The following is a 17,844-nucleotide window of genomic DNA, read 5'->3' as shown; positions in this document are numbered from 1 at the left end:
TGGAGAAATTACATATGTAAAAAAAAAAAAAAAAATTCAAATGGATGAACATACATTTTTGGTTCCCATTGCAGGTTCAGTGCAGTGTCATATTCCTTTGCAAGCTATAAAACTGTCCCACTCACCAGAGAAGATATATTGTGCTATACAGGACAGGAGTGTTTGTGTTGTGAAATTTGTTGTGAAATAATATTGCTGATAGAGATAGTTTGAGCAATTCAACCCTTTCTTAAGTAAGTGGGTAGTGGAAAAGAGAACATGAGAGGAACTGGAATCTGATACTGAATAAACGGAATAAACAAACTCCTCTCCAGTATATAAGAAGAAAAACCATGTAGGGATTCAGAGCGGCATATCGAAACATTGACCTACTGAACCTTCACAGAACTGAAGCATTAAATATCAATATTATAATTATAATTCTGCTGAACAATACATTCACTGCAGTGTTCCAGCATTTGTTGAGAAACAATGGCAGTCTGGCCTTTCTATCTGTCGCTTTGTCTTCTCTTAACTTTGAGTGCCTCAGGTAAGGTTAACCATTATTATATTGCTTTTTTTTTTTTTCATTATTATATTGCAATTTTTTTCAGGTTATAGCTTTTATTTTATCATTGATTATATGAATGTTGTATTGACTAATTAGAATCCATAATTAAAATCATTTAATATACACATAATTTAAAGTAAATCTAAGTTTGTTCTATTGCTCTCTCTCAGTTATGAAGATAATACTATGAAGATAATACAAAAGCAGTTATTTCACTATTCACATGATTATTGTTTATTATTAATTAACAATTATTGATATCGTTACCATTTATTTTATTTTTCATAATAATAAAATACAACCACAGAACGCCTGTTAATCTGCAGTTTATTAATTATTATTTTGATCACTTCTACAGTACCACAGTTAGCGACAGTTTTGTTTTAAACATGTTTTTGTTTTTTCAAGAGGAAATGCTCCCTCAACAAGTTGGAAATAGACGTTGCGGTGGTAAGGTTGATCAGGTCTTTTCCTGTCAGTGTGTATGCACAGTATATTCAAAATTCAAAATCCTTTGGATTTCTCAAACTTAAAATTGTATGTAATCCTGCTGACCACGTTCTTCAGCATAATATTTAATTTAATTAAGTTGTTATTTTACAAATGTCTCATTCAAGGTTTTTTTTTTTTTTTTTTTTTTTTTTTTTTTTTTTTTTTTACTGTGCTTCAGAATACAATTAATTCATGAAATATTCTTAAAAAAATGCCCTTGTATTGCTGTTATAGAACTAAGCAGTGACCTTGAAATTTTGGAAATGATATTCATTTTGAACTGTACATACATACATTACATTCATCACCACTGTACATACATACATTACATAACAAAACATAACATGCCATTTAACAGCTTGTCGAGCAGGATGGTCTGCCTTCAGATGTAGATGCTTCAAGTTTTTCAGCAACTCTCAAATGTGGATAAATGCAGAGGTATGATACATTTAGCTTTATGACCAAAAGAATATAAGAAAATTCTTAGGCTTTGCCAGAATCTGTGACACCTGTCAACTATCACAGGAAAGTACTTTCAACTTGTTCCTTGGTTTAAAAACAAAAATTTTAACAGTAGATGAAATATTGTAGCCATTTGAGGCAAATACACTCTTAAAAAAAAAGGTTATTAAATGGTTCTTTAGAAGGGTGTATGGCTCCATGAAAAACCTTTCCATTTCAGAAAAGGTTATTTGTGGCACACAAAGGTTCTTTGGACTAATACATTACGGTAATGCTGAAAAATCACAATGGTTTGAAAATACAAACATAATATATTTGATATTTTCATGACAGTAGTGTGAAAAGATAATTTCAAACATTGATCTAATCTCTCAAAACGTGATGTCCATGTTGGCATGGTTAGCTGTTCATATAGAGGGATAGAAAAGTAGTCCCACCTCACAAGGATGATTTAAGACTTTGCAGATTAAATAATAAAGATAGAAAATTATTGTTATTAATATATTTTTTTTTCCAAATAGATTATTAATTTACAAATAGAAATTAAGTTTTTATAAATAATGGTGTTGGCTAATGTCTCTGCCTCTACAGAAAACCTGTCAGGACTTTAATGGGCACCTTGCTTCTATACACAGCCATGAGGAGTATGTATTTATACAGAACCTGATTAGATACACCACTAACGGAGCAACAAGAGCCTGGATTGGAGCCAATGATGCTGTTCATGTATGCATTATTATTATTATTATTATTATTATTATTATTATTATTATTATTATTATTATTATTATTATTATTATTATTATTATTATTATACTGTTTGTGCTACTGGGCAAATAACATATGTTAAAAAATATTTCAAGATGTTTGGTTCCTGGAATAGTTAGTTTAGTGCAGTGTCATATTCCCCTGCAAGCTATAAAACTGCCCCACTCACAAGAGAAGACGTATTGTGATATACAAGAGTGTGAAATTTTCAATGCTATCCCACGGCCAATTCGTACGTATTTTACGAGGTGGCTTATTTGTACGAATTTGTACGACCTCACTCGTACTATTTTATATGATTTGTCTAAACCCCAGTGACGGTTAGGTTTAGGGGCGGGGTTAGGTGTAGGTCATTCGTACAAATTCATACGAATTGTGCAACTCATAAAATACGTACGATTTGGCAACAATCGTATTAATTTGTACGAGTGTGGGCGTACGAATTTATACGAATAAGCCACCTTGTGAAAAATGTACGAATAGCCGTGAGATCAGGTTGGAAATTTTACGTGAAATAGCATTGTTGATAGAGATAGTTTAAACAGTTCAGCCCTTTCTTAAGCAATTTTCAAATGAAATATTTTATTTATGCAAAATATTTTTCTGTTAATTTTCTGTTTGAATTTCTGGCATTTATAAAGTGGGATACAGCAAGTATAATAATCGGAAGTCATCTTTAATTAAATATAAAATTAAGCCATGTATGATGTGCAAAACAAAATTTCCTTTTTGCTCTTTTTTCTCATAGGAGGGAGTTTGGCTCTGGAGTGATGGGTCCAAATTTAACTACCAAATATGGTCTCCTGGAGAACCAAATGATGACAAAAATGAGGACTGCCTTGAGATGAACTACACAAGTAACTGCTTTTAATACTCATGAAATAATATTAGAAATGTTCCATCAATGTCAATTATGTTAAAACATAAATCAGCAGATCAGTAGATACTGCTACATGTCATATGTCCGGGGAAGTGGAGAATTTTTTTGTTTTGTTTTTTCAAAACATTGTTGCTGATTTTTTTTATCAGATACTAATCATTATGTGTCTACCATTTTTTCTCTTGCAACAGATGGCAACTGGAATGATCTGAAATGTTATTATAAGATGCCTTTTGTGTGTGTGAACTGAAGCAGCATGTGAAAAGTCAAAACAAACAAGCTACTTTGACTCATTTTCTTTCTTTTAGAAATGACCAGTGAAGGTTAATAAAGGTGTTTTCAGCATTTCACCATCTTTGATATTTGCTTTATTCATTCACTATGGTTACAGGAGTTATTTGCTATGGGGAATAGAAAAAAAAAAAACTTTTAATTTGAATATTCTTTGGCATCAATGTACAGTAAATCAAGGGAGAAGGAAAACACCAAGCCAATCACAACATAATTAAAAAATAATTTTTGACATCTTATGCAAGCCTGTGAATCCAGTCCATGTATGGTCCTTGTACTTTTGCATCCATTCATTTTTCACTTTTTAACCATGACAAATAATAAATGCACCAGGCCACTCGGCAATTAGACGAGGAGAACCACAGGAACATATGAAAAGAAACCACATTGTATATATTTTATTTTTGGGGTTGAACCCATCAATGTATAAGTTGCTCAGTGCTCATGCACTGGGTTTGTTTTCTGAAATGATGTACTGTATGGCATCATGATGTAATTGATTTCTCACAAGTCGTTTCTTTATAAAAAATATACAGTCAGACCCACATGTATGAAATTGCATAATAATAAAAAAGTAATAATATGTTATGACCTTTATTCCCAAAACTGTCACTCATTCCAGACATAAAAATGTCTAAGGTTTCTTTTTTTTTCTCCTCAGAGGTGCATTTCCAGAAAGCAACTATGTTCCATCATTACAAGTAGAGTTCAATGATGTTAATCTACTTTTCTGTCTGGTTTGTTTATCGGACAGATTTTGCATTATGATTGGTCAGATCGGCTGTTTGTCATACTCAGGTGAAAAGTGAATTGTGTTCATTCCTTTTGCATGTCCTCAATCTGGCAACCCATGTGATGGTCGAGTCTATGGAAGAAGGAAAGGGAGAAACAACTATCTTAAATACTTTTGGTTTCCGCTGCAGTACCCATTTTAACCATTAGCTGTCAATATTATACTGCACCATTACAGTTTTTCTCAGTCGCTTTGGTACATTTCACGAATCATCCTTGACATTTTCAAAACAGTAAATGCATTTCACAAAACAGCTCAAACAAGTAGCAAAACACCATGGATTACCTGCAAAAGCCAATCTCTTGCTCAAAATCCTTAGTTTGTCTCTCATAAATAAATATCTGTGTCACTGAACATGTCAGTGCCATCAGAATGACACGTTCCTTGTGTCATAGTTTATGGATAAGACAGTCAAATTGCTTAGTCATGTTGTAAAAATAACAGCGTAGTCTGGAGGGATGCTCTGATGTAAACTATGGCAACATTTTGTTTTTGTTTTTACCTTGTTTTGTCTAGTCCTTGTAATTCCATGTTCTTGTCTTGCTCCTTGTTTTAGTAATTTGTGTGTTCTTGCCTTTTGCTTTTATTTGTAATATTTATTTGTTTTTCTAGTCTTGATTCTTGGGATTTGTTTGATTTACAGTTTTTCTATGTCACTTTGGTGCATTTTTCAAAACAGAAATGAAATTCTCAAAACTACTTGTACAACCTCCACATCATCTAGTCATTTATACACATCATAAAACCAGTTTCTCATTCTTTTGAACAAGATGTGATTGCTTTTGTACAGTACATTCATGCAATTGATTACGCACATTTATGTGCAGTTTATCTGCATATACACAATACGAGTGTATTTACTGCACATGTAAAGTAACTGACAAGAGTAACAAGATTTCACTTTACATTTCATATTTGTGTATTACCACAAATACACAAACAACAAATAACATTCATGGGAAAAACAAACAAAAAACTAATTATTCTTGGTGGACATCTTGTCGCTCACGTTGGTTAGGCCAAAGATTTTCATCAACATCACATCTGATGTTTTCCATTGCCACACCATGGAAAAAATCTCCTTGAATGCCGCACCCATCCACTGCAATGGTCAGCTGTGATGTCCTCACATGCAGCATTCATGGCATCCAACAAAGACATCTGAATATGTGGTCTATGATCATACACTTTCCATCTCCATGCTGAAAAAAAACTCTTCTATTGGATTTAGGAATGGAGAGTATGGTGGAAGGAATTCCACTGTTATCCTTTCATGTGCAGCAAAGCAGTCCCTAACACTGTTGGTTCGGTGGAAGCTGACATTATCCCAGACAACAACATAATTAGGCAAATGTGGTCTAACTAAACCTCTTTCTTGTTCTGGAATCAGGTCTCTGTGAAGTGCATTTAGGAAGGCCAGGAGAAGTTGGGTATTATAGGGCCCAATGTGTGGAATATGTGTGCTCACACCGTTCTCTGAAATGACTGCACACATTGTAATATTGGCCCCACGTTGGCCTGGTGTGCCATTGTAAAACCATGATTTATGACATGATCCACAAGTGTGGCTCTGATTTCATCAGAGACTATGACTCTTCTATTTCCACCTCTTCCTCAATTATTTCTTTCTCTACCACCACCACATATTCTTACATGCCTTCCAATTGCTCTTCCACGAGCATGTTGCTGCAGTTCAGGTTTGTGAACATCATATATATATATATATATATACTCGCAAAGTTGATTGGTTACGTAAATGGTTGAATGGTTGATTCATATTAGAGGTAATTTGCAATTAGATTGCGAATGCAATTAGAGGTCATGTGTCAATTTAGCAGACATTACAAATAGTGTCAATGTCAGATATATTTTAGAATATACATTCATGTATACTAATTATGATAATTGAATAGATCATTTTGAATGTGATGGCTTACACAATAAAAAATGTCTGAGAAGTTCTGAAGTGTTTGACAGTGTAAGTGAGAATCGAGTCATCAGTTTTGATCAACAAGCCATATGCAATTATTTGTTGTCCAAACTGCAGACATTGTATGTACTCTTTGGACACATGTGCCAAAGCATTAGCAATTTGCTCAAATCAATAAGAAATTCCAATCTGATGTGAAAAAGAAGCAAATTGTTCAGAGATCTGAACTTAATGTTTTGGGAAATAAAAAAATATTTTGAGAACTGAGCCAAAGCAATTAAGAAACATGTAATTGAAAGAGACTGGATAGAATTCCCAGTTACACTTTTACTAGTGGTCTGACCCACAAAATAACAGTAAAAACCTTTACAATGTCATTGTGATATAGAAAAGGAAAAAGAAATATGGGCAAAAAGATGAAAAAAGGCAATTTTCAGAATTTGTAACTCTTGTGTTGTCCTCTGTCTATACAGCATAAGCTTTCCAACTGAAGATTCATGAGATGAACCTTTGAGCTATTTCAGAGAGATGGTTTATATTATTGTTTGATCTACATTCTCTTCATTAGTAAAGATTCACTTGCACAATTCATGCCAAATTTACAATAAGTCTAATGTGTAAAAAAAAAAAAAAATGTGCTTGGCAGTTTGACAACTAGATTAACCATTTTGCATGTAATGACTTTTATGATGAACTAGAGACTAGATGTTTTGAGGGGTATGTTTTGAGAAAACTATGTAATACATTTTGAGCAACATGACATTAGCAACTGATAATGTAGGAAACCGCAGATAAATGTGAATAATCAATTGCATGAATATACAAAAGCAATCGCAACTTGTTCAAAAGAATGAGAAACTGGTTTTATGATGTGTATAAATGACTAGATGATGTGGAGGTTGTACAAGTAGTTTGAGAATTTCATTTCTGATTTAAGAAATGCACCAAAGTGACTGAGAAAAACTGTAAAGTAACAATTACAGTTTAGGCTACTACTTTTTGTACATTGTCAAGTATCACATTTAAAAATGAAATTTCTTGTGTGTACTTATGTTGGACTTGTTTCTGATTTCATGTGGGTTTTACAGTTTTTCTCAGTCGCTTTGGTGCGTTTTTCACATCATCCCTAGCATGTGCAAAATAATAAGTCCATTTCTCAAAACAATTTGTACAAATTGCAATATACAATAGATATGTTTCTAAAGCTAGTCAGTCACTAAAAATCCTTAGTACATCTCTCAAAAGTAAATATTCATGCCAACGATCATGTCAGAAGGATAAGTCATTGAGTCATTGTTCACGAACAAGCTCATCAAAATGTTTAGGCATGTTGTCAATGTAACTGTGTACTTTGACAGTATTGCCGGATGTAAACTTAGGCTACAGTTTGGATGACGGTTACTGTACTGAAAATGCACAAGGCTGCACTTCTATGGCATAAATCAATTTCAACAGTACTATATACTTATTACTCTATGTGGGTTATTGATTGAAAGAGACAAAATAGATTTTGTTTTTCACAGCTTTACTAGTGCTACTTTATGAAAGAAAACAACAAAATAATTTACAGTAAGAAAAAGACAAGGGGCACAAAGTAAAATAAAAACTAAAACACAGGAAACACCCCTAAGGCACAACTTTGCCTGCAGCACTGTTTTAGTGCTGTCTCTACACATCCAGACGTTCCTGTCTGTCGGCCCACATATTCTCATCCACATCACACCGGATATTTTCCCTTCCAATGCAACGTGGAAAGAATCTTTTGGAATGCCTTATCCATCCTCTGCAGGCATCTACTGTGATGTCCTCACATGCTGCATCCATTGCAGCCAGCAGGGTCATCTGTGTGTGTGGCTGATGATCATACACCTTCCACCTCCATGCTGAAAAGAACTCCTCAATTGGGTTAAGGAGTGGAGAATAAGGTGGAAGGAATTCTATGAGCATCCTCGGGTGGGTCACAAACCATTGCCTTATGATGTTTGATCGATGGAAACTCACATTATCACAAAAGTTGAGTAGATGCTGGGTGTTGTATGGTCCTATAAGGGGGATAATGGGTTAGGACGCCATGCTCTGAAATAGCAGCACACATGGTGATATTTCCTCCCCTTTGGCCTTGCAAATCCACAGTAGCTCTCTGACCGATGACATTCCTACCCCGCCTTCTGCATTTGGTCAGGTTGAAGCCAGCCTCATCCATGTATACAAAAGTTGTGAGAGGGTTCACTTGATTCCAACTACATTATACGCTATATCCCAGGACACAGTTATATTGTATGTTCCTTCCACAGCGATGGAAGTGTGTGCAGTTTATGCTTACTGTACTATGTATCACAATAAAATGATTCTGTAAAATAGTTACATAGATATATGTTTTACCTGTACATACTGGTACCGTAGCTCCTTAACTCGGTCCTCATTCCTTTGGAATGGTACACGGTACAGCTGTTTCATACTCATCTGGTTTCTATGCAGCACCCTGTCAATGGTTGAGATGCTAACAGTACGGATGTTTTCAAAGACATCGTTGTCTTCTATAATGGTCCTTTGTATTTCGCTGAGTCTCATAGCATTGTTTGCTCGGACCATGGTGCATATAGCCTCTTCCTGTTGAGGTGTGAAAAGGCGTCCTCTGCCCCCGGTTTGAGGTAATCTTGCAGTCCTATGTGGGGACAAATGCAGTGATGCATTGCACAGTTTCACATAGACAAAAATTATGCAAACACATTTTACTGTAAAACATACAGTTGGGTGGATGTAAAGTGCAGTATCTATCAGTATAGAGTACATTTCTGTATGCTGTGAAATACAAGTGGACTACTGTAATAGGAAGCATTATAGGAAGTATACAGTATACTGCTTATAAACAGTAACAGTGCACTGTACATTGGTGGACAAACCGGTTCTCTCTTCGAAACGTTTGAACTATTGAGGACACGGTTGATCTCCCAATGTTCGGCTGCACCCTTCGACCTGCTTCAGCCATAGTAAGGCCATGATTGACAACATGGTCTACAATAGTGGCCCTTATGTCATCAGATATGCTCCTATGTCCTCTTCTGCCTCGTCCTCTGTTTTACCTTCCACCACGCATCCTTGCTCCTCTTCTTCCTCCTGGCTGTTGACCCTGTTTGTTTCCTGGTCCATCCATTGTTGGAAAGTTGCAACTCTGTGTTGTGGTCTGTCTATATGTGGTCTGCTTCCCAATTGATTGTTCATGAGATGCACCTTTGAGCAATTTAGATAACTGGTTGATTGTTGGTTGAACTAACACTTTATATTCCTTGAGTGAGGGTCAATTTCACCTGAACGATTCATCAATTCACATCTTTGTACAAAAGGTCTAATAAAAAAAATTCTAAAACTATGCCTAACAGTTTATGACAAATAGTTCAACAATTTTGCATGTAATGGCTTATGCAAAGAACTAATGCCTAGATATTTTGAGGGGTAAGACTATTCAACAGAGAACCATTTACTACATTTTGATCAACATGACATGAGCAATTGAAAATGTGGAAAAAAGCTGACACTTGTACATTATCAATTGCAATATGTACAGAAGCAATTGCAATTGGTTCAAAGGAATAAGAAATTGCTTTAATGATGTGCACAAGTGACTAGATGATTTAGAATTTGTAAAAGTAGTATCAAGAATTGCATTTTGATCTAAGAAATGCACCAAAGCGATTGAGAAAAAACTGTAATATCAACTCCCAAGGTTCTTGTTATTATTAAAGAATGTAAAATGTAGTCATTTGTTTACAAATAGGAGCTACAGACACAGTGTGCTGCTAATTAAAATCCAAAAAGGATCCAAATAAATAATTTACCCAAAAGTATTAAAACATTAATAAATAATATTATAGATGAACAGAAGATTACTAATGAAATGTTATCTGTGATATATATATATATATATATATATATATGCCATGTTGTGAAAATGCTGATAATAGCAGGTTCAGTTTTAATTCAACATTTTAATTTTGGGATGAAGTGTTCCTTAATTTTGATGAAGAAGAATGTTATTAACACTTGACACTTTTTTTTTTTTCATAGAAAACGGTGATGCTTGAAATGAGGATTCATGTGACTGAATATAAAATGGTTAATTATAAAAACATGTTCAGCTTTCTCACTATCATTTAGTGTCTCTGCAGTACTTGTGAGTCAGGACAGGCTGAAGAAAAAAACCTGTGATAGTCCTGAACATAACAGAATATAAGATACATAAATTACCCAGAAAAAACTCCTCTTGGAGTTGTATTTCAATGACTGTTTGTGTCCCTGTTTGTGATGCAATATATTCTCAGGACAATAAATGAATGCATTTAGCTTTATTTAGTTATAGAAAGAAAGATGTTTGACACAGAGGCATCAAAATAGCAAAAATGTTTGAAGCAATAACAGAATAAGATTGAACAGGCACACCGCTTCTGATTTAATATGGTGTAGGGAAAGAGATCAGTGAGATTTGGAACACACAAATGGTAACTTGATTGAGCAAACTTGGTCATTCCAATTTCCTGCAGCTGTTATGAAAAAGAAAAATGATGTTTTATTATACAAATAATTGTACAGGTATTAGCATCATGTGGTCACACTTTATTTTAAGTTCCTTTTTTTTTTTTTTTTTTTTTTTTTTACTATTAGCCAAACATTAACTAACACTTTTGCCTCAATAAACTCCTAATATGCTGCTTATTCATACATATAAAGGTAGTTATTAAGTTGGATTAGGGATGAAGAAAATGGTCATGTAGACTAAATACATTAAGTATAAACAGCCAATATGTTAATAATATGCATGATAATAAGCAACTAATTAATAATGACAATTGGTCACTACACTTATGTGTTAACCGTAATGCTTACATTTAGAAAGGCAAATAGAGAAAATCTAGCTTGTAACTTAAACACTGGAACATATGGGAGTAAAAATAATACTTAATTAAGTTTCCACAACAGAAAACATGTAAAGATGTTCACATCATTCAAATGATGTACCTCCGAAATTCATCTGAGTGCAGTCCTCAGAACCACCTAGGTTGTTGGGTTCTTTAGGGTTCCAAAGTTTGAAATTCATTTTGGACCCATCACTCCAGAACCACTTTCCCTCCTGTGAACAGAAGAGAACAAATATTTACACCTCTGTGTAAATTTGAACTTTTACTCTTTTCACTTTAAGCAGTGTTGGTTTGATTTTAGACAGTAAATTGTTAAATTTTCATCTTGGAAAACACCACAAAGAACAAAAAAAGCAAATACATTAACAACATAATAACGTACTGAAACAGCATCACTGCCTCCTATCCAGTAAGAGTTCGAACTTGAGATCATGCGCTTTATGAAGGTATACTCCAATGTACTGTGTACAGAGGCAAGGTTCCCACCATAGGTCAAGCACATTGCCTGAGGAGATTAAGACATGAGGAGAAACAGCTTTTAGATAGATAGATAGATAGATAGATAGATAGATAGATAGATAGATAGATAGATAGATAGATAGATAGATAGATAGATAGATAGATAGATAGATAGATAGATAGATAGATAAAAAGAAAACCTTTTAATACATTTCAAAAATAAATAATAATAATACAACTACAAATAAGGTAATATATATATTATACTTTTCTGTCAGATGTTGTTTAGTATTTCATACCTCTGCATCACTCCAGGATAATGGACTGTTAAAAACCCTGAAGCATGTTCGTTCATGTTGTGCCCACCCATACTGACAGGCTGTTACATCAAGATTTGATTTGTTTTATTGCAAGTTAAAGTGATCATTAATTCATTGCATTTTATATATTCACAAAAATAAACATACATATCAATTTGTCACCCATTTCTATTTATACAAGACAAAAGCACAATGCAACCTTCCTTAACATCATTTACTACTTTTTTGATGATGTGTGTTTTTATTAGCAGGGAAATATATTTGATTCAATTAAGCAATACAACTTGTGCAAGATTGTTTTTTTTACTGAATGTTAGCAGCCTTGTTTCACAGTTACTCACAGCCATGTTGATATTGAGCAAAACAGCATTTTTTCTCTGCCAGTGGGCAGTTATTCCAAAAGAAGCAGTTATTAAGCTTTAAGTAAACTGGGTAAACTGAACAACATAGGAATTTTATTCCAGTTGTTCTGATGTTAAAAGGTCAGATAATAAAATGCTGAAGATAAATGAAAATTCAGTAAGGGTATTTAGGGATGTTCAGTAAATCTTGCAGTATTGTCATGATCCATATCTCACCTGATGCATTCAGAGCAAAGAGCAAACAGAGAGACACACAGACAATCAAGACTCCCATTGTTTCTCACTGAAATCAGCCAGGAATACTGCACATCTAAAACAACAATGAAACACGTTATACATATCTGAACACAAATATTATGTTTATGCTATTGTAAATGCTGTAATGGATGTATTATTTTGGTAATACTAACAGAGAGCTTGCTGTATTCGTCTGTTTCTCAGTGCAGATCTTTGTCATTTTATATTGCAGATGGGTGAAGCCAGGGGGGACCGGGGCCACCCCACTCAAAACTGTAGTTTGTGTCCCCTTTTTTTCTTGACAGGAAATGCATTTTTTAAGATGCAGAACTGCCGTATCTCTTTATGATCACATCAAACGGGAGTCTTTGCATGGTATAAAAAAAAAAAAAATCTATCTTTTATATTTAATGAGAGAAATCTATCAGTTGAGACTAGATGGGACACAACTCCGACTACTGGACATACGCACATCAGTATTTCCCAATTTTAGTCATGCTGAACAACAGTAATTACTGTATTTGCATTATTGTAAGGGGTGGGTGTAGATGTTCATAAAATTGGTAGCTAATTTAATTTACTGTTAACCGAATCTATCCCTTCACCTTCAGGAAGTGTGATGGCACTGCTCAGCTGGGATGTTATTGGCTGTGAATTTCCCTTGACACCCACAGCACTGTCTGTAGTTAGACTATCTTTAAACCCATATTAAACAGGGCATCATGTCACAATGTATGTTTGTTGATATTATCACTTAATTACATAACGGGTCTCTTTCATGAAACATTCGAAAATATACGAGTTAATATGTGAGTGATTTGCGCGTAAAGAGAACTTCCCGAAAACTCTTCTCCTGATTCACAAATAATTCGTAAACGTCAGATGTGATAGTGAAATGTGTGTGTGCTAATGAATTCCAATCAGTCGTAAATTGGACGCGCATGCACGCTCATTCTCAATTACCATAAATCCTGCCCATTAAATCCGACTGACAACTATAGAGCATCACAGTCCCACCCACTGCTTGTGCCAGAAGTAAAAATTCAATTCAATTTCTGCATTGACCAGCTACGGCTGTACTAAGCGATAGTATATGCTTATATAAACATTCATGGGGGCACTAACCTTGTTTTGAGATAAATGCCTTTTATTTGCGATGTCTTGGATAAGTACTCCATTACCCACAATCCTGAACAATCCCACAATCCCACAGTGATGCATCTGATTGGTGGAATTCGTGTAACTGTATGGTTAAACCCCGCGAAGGTCCATGAAGACTGAAGATCATTAATAAAAAATAAAATTAAATAAAAACCTGTGTTGCGTTTTTTGCACGGTAGACTTATCAGTGCAATCATGTTCTCCTTGCCTGCCATGATGGCTTTTTTCAAGGAGGAAAACAAGTGTTCAAATGGGTGAAAACCACTTTAGATAGGGTCATGTAATGGTAGTTCAGTGTAGCGTGTCCGAGGGTCAGCTTGTGGGTTTTGTAAGCGCCAGCATGAGGGACAAGACCTACAAAGTTTTGGTGAGTTTTGCAGGGAGGTTGGTAACTTTAGTTAACATTATCATCCACTTTAGCTAGGCTACTGTAGCCTTCATATGGTATGAGTCATATCAAGCATTTTATGATGCCACTGTCAAAACAATATTTAGCCTAGGCATACCATTTTGTCCATTTACTGAACATTTGTGTAATGGCAACGACGTGTTGACGACTGAGCGGTGATTTCAGTCAGGTAGAAAGCACTGCACCACGTTGCTGTCGTTGTTGTTAACCGCTTTCAGACACGGACACAATATATAAAATACACGATGATAAATATAAAAATCAATATACAATACCTATATAAAACACTATTTATTTACACGATTAATACCGAAAGAACTGCTATTTCTGCACATTCACTATATAAAATAAAAAAAGGCGCAGTGGTTTATGGGATGAGTAGTTCCTGCGGTCGAAATGTACACAGTCTTGTACCTTTGACTTTTTTTTTATTTTCTCTTACTTTTTTCACTCGAAATGATATGCTTATGAGTTCAGCCATAGCTGGTTATTCTCAGACATGCTCTAAAACTCTTTAGACACAGATTTTTCCGAAAGTCAATGGGAAAAATGAATCTGAGATTTACTTCCGGCACCAGAGCTCTCGGGCTGTGGGCGGGACTGTGATGCTCTATATATGGGCATTATATTATGACACCAAACGAATGATTTCAACATGTCTTCTCAAAAGCGAATGAAAAGTAAAAAATTCTCAGCCGCAGAAATTAAAGTTTTATTATCAGAAGTTCATTCAAAACGCCACGTTTTATTTTCAAGCGTCCATAGTGGCTTATCAGGTCCTTAAAAAGAAAGGAAGCTTGGCAGCATATTACAGATCCTGTTAATTGAGTTTCATCTGTTAATCGAACAGTCCCAGAAAACTGTATTTAATTACTATATATAATATTTTTTTCAAAATGCTGTGTAAATATGTATCCGATTAAGGTGAATTAAAATGCAGCCGTATTAATGAGCAAAACGTTCAGATGTTAAAGGGGGGGTGAAATGCTAGTTTTCACTCAATATCCTGTTAATCTTGAGTACCTATAGAGTAGTACTGCATCCTTCATAACTCCAAAAAGTCTTTAGTTTTATTATATTTATAAGAGAAAGATAGTCTGTACCGTTTTTTCCCGGAAAAAACCCGAGCGGCTGGCGTGACGTGTGGGCGGAGCTAAAGAATCACGAGCGCGAGTAGGCTTTTGCGTTGAGAGCGTTTGGAAGCTGTGACATTACCGTGAAGAAAAAACCATCATCCAAAACAAACCATGGCTAACAGTCAGATTCAGCAGTATATTTATGATCCAGAATCAGAATCCAGAGGCTGAAATTTAACAAGAGCAGCAGCAGCAACGACTACAGCATGACGTCTCTATGTAGAATGTATTGACTAAGTTCCACTTTATGCCGTCTTTTTTTTTTTTTTTTTTTTTAGGTGTACATGTGGAAAGTTCAGTTTGATGACAACATTGCATGATGTTTACTTGATGTGCTTACGCGGCGATAGCTAAGTTAACGACACAGAGATATTTGAAGCAGTTTTACTCACCGCCTGCGGTTCCAACACACGATCGTGACCCTTTTTCGTTGGGACTGCATTATCCTTAAGAAATAAACGATGCGCAAATCCGGCGTAAAGGGAACAAACAAAAACACTTGCACAACTCCGTTGATGCTCTGTAAAAATAAACTCCATCCACTGGTCCCTTAATGCTGTTTTTTTTTGGTAATCTGTGCAGGGTTGTCTTGCCCTGGCAACCAAAAACACATTTCTTTTGTGACATTTCGCTCTCGCTCTGATCAGTGAATGTCTCTGCTCTGCTCTACGGGAGCGTGCGCTCTTCCGGGAGAAGTGCCCTTAGGACCCATATAAGGAAATTCCGCTCCATCTAATGTCACACAGACCCATACTCGAAAAAAAACTTTCCGAAACTTGTGACAAACCGGAAGGAGTATTTTTGGAACAAAAACTTAATTTTTGAAACTTTGTCCATGTTTAGCATGGGAATCCAACTCTTTAACTGTGTAAAAAACTCAGTATGCATGAAATAGCATTTCACCCCACCCCCCCTTAAACGCACTATTTATGCCTGGCTGGGAGCAGGTGTAGATTTATTTCGTACTAACTAACATTTGGAGAATACGAACATTTTAATGAACCCGAAAATTTACGCCAGAACCTCTTTACACACGATTTACACAAAAATTTGTTCCGCTCGTGTTTCATGAATGAGACCCATTGTCAACAATGAAGTGCTGCTGTGTTGAGAGAAATTTCCCCTTTAGCAAGATCCTAACCCTAACCCTAAGCATAACTTCAAACAGCACCAAGATTTCCCTTTCCCTGGATAGAATGACAGAGGCTCATGGGTAATGTAGTTTACAACTTTTTATTTATAAAAATAATATAAATCATATTTTTAAACCAGTCAACTATTAATCAACAATTGATAGCACGCAAAATTGACAAAACAATGAAATAATTTAAATTGGTGTTTATATTAATTAAACCACTTTTATAACATTAACATTATATAAGAAAAACATGTGGCAAACCTGCCAACCTTGGATTTTTTTTTTTTTTGTTGTTGTTGTTGTTGTTGTGAAAGTCGTGACAATTTCCAAGTATGGTTACCCATACTCAGAATTGGTGCTCTGCATTTAACCCATTCAAGTGCACACACACAGCAGTGAGTAGTGAACACACTGTGAACACACACCTGGAGCAGTGGGCACTCAAGGGCACTTCAGTCATGGGTATTGAGGGTGGAAGAGAGTGCTGCTTATTCAGTGTAGTCATATATTATGCACAAAAAAGGGTTAAAATCACATTACAATGTAACATTGCAGTCTAAAAAAAATTAAAGCAGAAGTTAAAGTTACTAAACTATATATGAAAATAATAAAAATCACAGACTAATTGAGTAAAAAGGCTATTTTGATCAACCCATTTTTTGATTGCACTCCTATTTCATTGAGTTCTGTGTGTTTGGCGCACATGCACGTGGCGCTCGTTCTAAATAAAATCTGTGGAGATTAGCAGGGTATTGCTAAAGCAGAAACTCATGCACTTCTGACAGCTGAAAAATTTCCATAGTTTTTTTAACATTTACAGATGGAGAATATACCTGTGCAAGTTATGCATTAAAAGGGTCATATAATGCCCATTTTCCACAAGTTGATATGATTCCTTAGGCTTTTGATGAAAAGTCTGTAACATAGTTTGTTTATAATTCCTCAGTGGTAATCGAGCGCAGTGTTAGTTCAGTCAGGCCAGGATTCCAACAGAGTATCTTACCAGATTTCAAGTCATGAACTTAAGCGAATTCGCCACGTTGTTTGTCAAGCAACGGACTGAATTGATATGAGCGAGCACTTGATATAGATACTTCGCCCTCAATTCATCACAAAAATTGTACTAATATGACCGACTTTACTTTACTCAACTTTACTCGAGATCTGCTCCCTGCTGGAAGAAGCTGGCTCTGCTGGTACTGCTGGCCTCCTGTCGGCAATGGCATTTACCCTTTCATCCAGAGCTGGGTCATGTGTGGCAATGACGTCACAGCGGGGATCTGGCAAACAACATGAGGGCCGATTATTGATGAGAGGAGTGTGGCGCAGATCAGTCAGGTGATATGTGACCCAAATCAGGCTAAGACCTGGCAGCATATTATGTGACCCATTATAAACAAGATAAATACAATATTGCATGATAGGGGTTAAATGATCACATACATTTTAATAAAGTGTAGTATTGTTCAAATGTAGTCTTTGACATGGCAAGTCAAAACAGAATGAAACATAATTTAAAAATTCAGCAAATCAGTTAAATCAT

At 35.3% G+C, this 17,844-nt stretch overlaps 2 protein-coding genes across 2 annotated transcripts; one reads left to right on the top strand and one right to left on the bottom strand.

Moving 5' to 3' along the window:
• Positions 1–252: 252 nt before the first annotated feature.
• LOC113075037 (galactose-specific lectin nattectin) lies at positions 253–3,502 on the top strand. Its single transcript, XM_026247749.1, has 6 exons — positions 253–529; positions 959–1,000; positions 1,401–1,480; positions 2,096–2,230; positions 3,021–3,129; positions 3,344–3,502. The coding sequence occupies exons 1-6, from the start codon at positions 472–474 to the stop codon at positions 3,400–3,402; spliced, it is 483 nt and encodes a 160-aa protein (XP_026103534.1). The 5' UTR covers positions 253–471; the 3' UTR covers positions 3,403–3,502.
• Positions 3,503–10,494: 6,992 nt separating this feature from the next.
• LOC113075040 (galactose-specific lectin nattectin-like) lies at positions 10,495–12,530 on the bottom strand. Its single transcript, XM_026247753.1, has 5 exons — positions 12,437–12,530; positions 11,838–11,917; positions 11,462–11,584; positions 11,180–11,291; positions 10,495–10,704 (listed from the first exon to the last, which is right to left on the bottom strand). Exons 1-5 carry the CDS (start codon positions 12,492–12,494, stop codon positions 10,637–10,639), a joined length of 441 nt encoding a protein of 146 aa, XP_026103538.1. The 5' UTR covers positions 12,495–12,530; the 3' UTR covers positions 10,495–10,636.
• Between the last annotated feature and the right edge of the window lie 5,314 nt (positions 12,531–17,844).

Source organism: Carassius auratus, unplaced genomic scaffold, assembly GCF_003368295.1.
Source record: "Carassius auratus strain Wakin unplaced genomic scaffold, ASM336829v1 scaf_tig00016310, whole genome shotgun sequence".
In the NCBI taxonomy this organism is placed as follows: domain Eukaryota; kingdom Metazoa; phylum Chordata; class Actinopteri; order Cypriniformes; family Cyprinidae; genus Carassius; species Carassius auratus.
Note: the sequence above shows the minus strand (reverse complement) of the source record. Positions and strands in the feature narration are given on the sequence as shown.

Coding starts and splice junctions, on each gene's coding strand:
- LOC113075037 (XM_026247749.1), top strand. CDS start 472: ATGGCAGTCTGGCCTTTCTATCTGTCGCTTTGTCTTCTCTTAACTTTG. Junction 1,001..1,400: donor TGGAAATAGACGTTGCGGTG/GTAAGGTTGATC, acceptor GCCATTTAACAG/CTTGTCGAGCAGGATGGTCT. Junction 1,481..2,095: donor AAATGTGGATAAATGCAGAG/GTATGATACATT, acceptor CTGCCTCTACAG/AAAACCTGTCAGGACTTTAA.
- LOC113075040 (XM_026247753.1), bottom strand. CDS start 12,494: ATGGGAGTCTTGATTGTCTGTGTGTCTCTCTGTTTGCTCTTTGCTCTG. Junction 11,918..12,436: donor CTTTGCTCTGAATGCATCAG/GTGAGATATGGA, acceptor TTGATGTAACAG/CCTGTCAGTATGGGTGGGCA. Junction 10,705..11,179: donor CACTCAGATGAATTTCGGAG/GTACATCATTTG, acceptor TTTTCATAACAG/CTGCAGGAAATTGGAATGAC.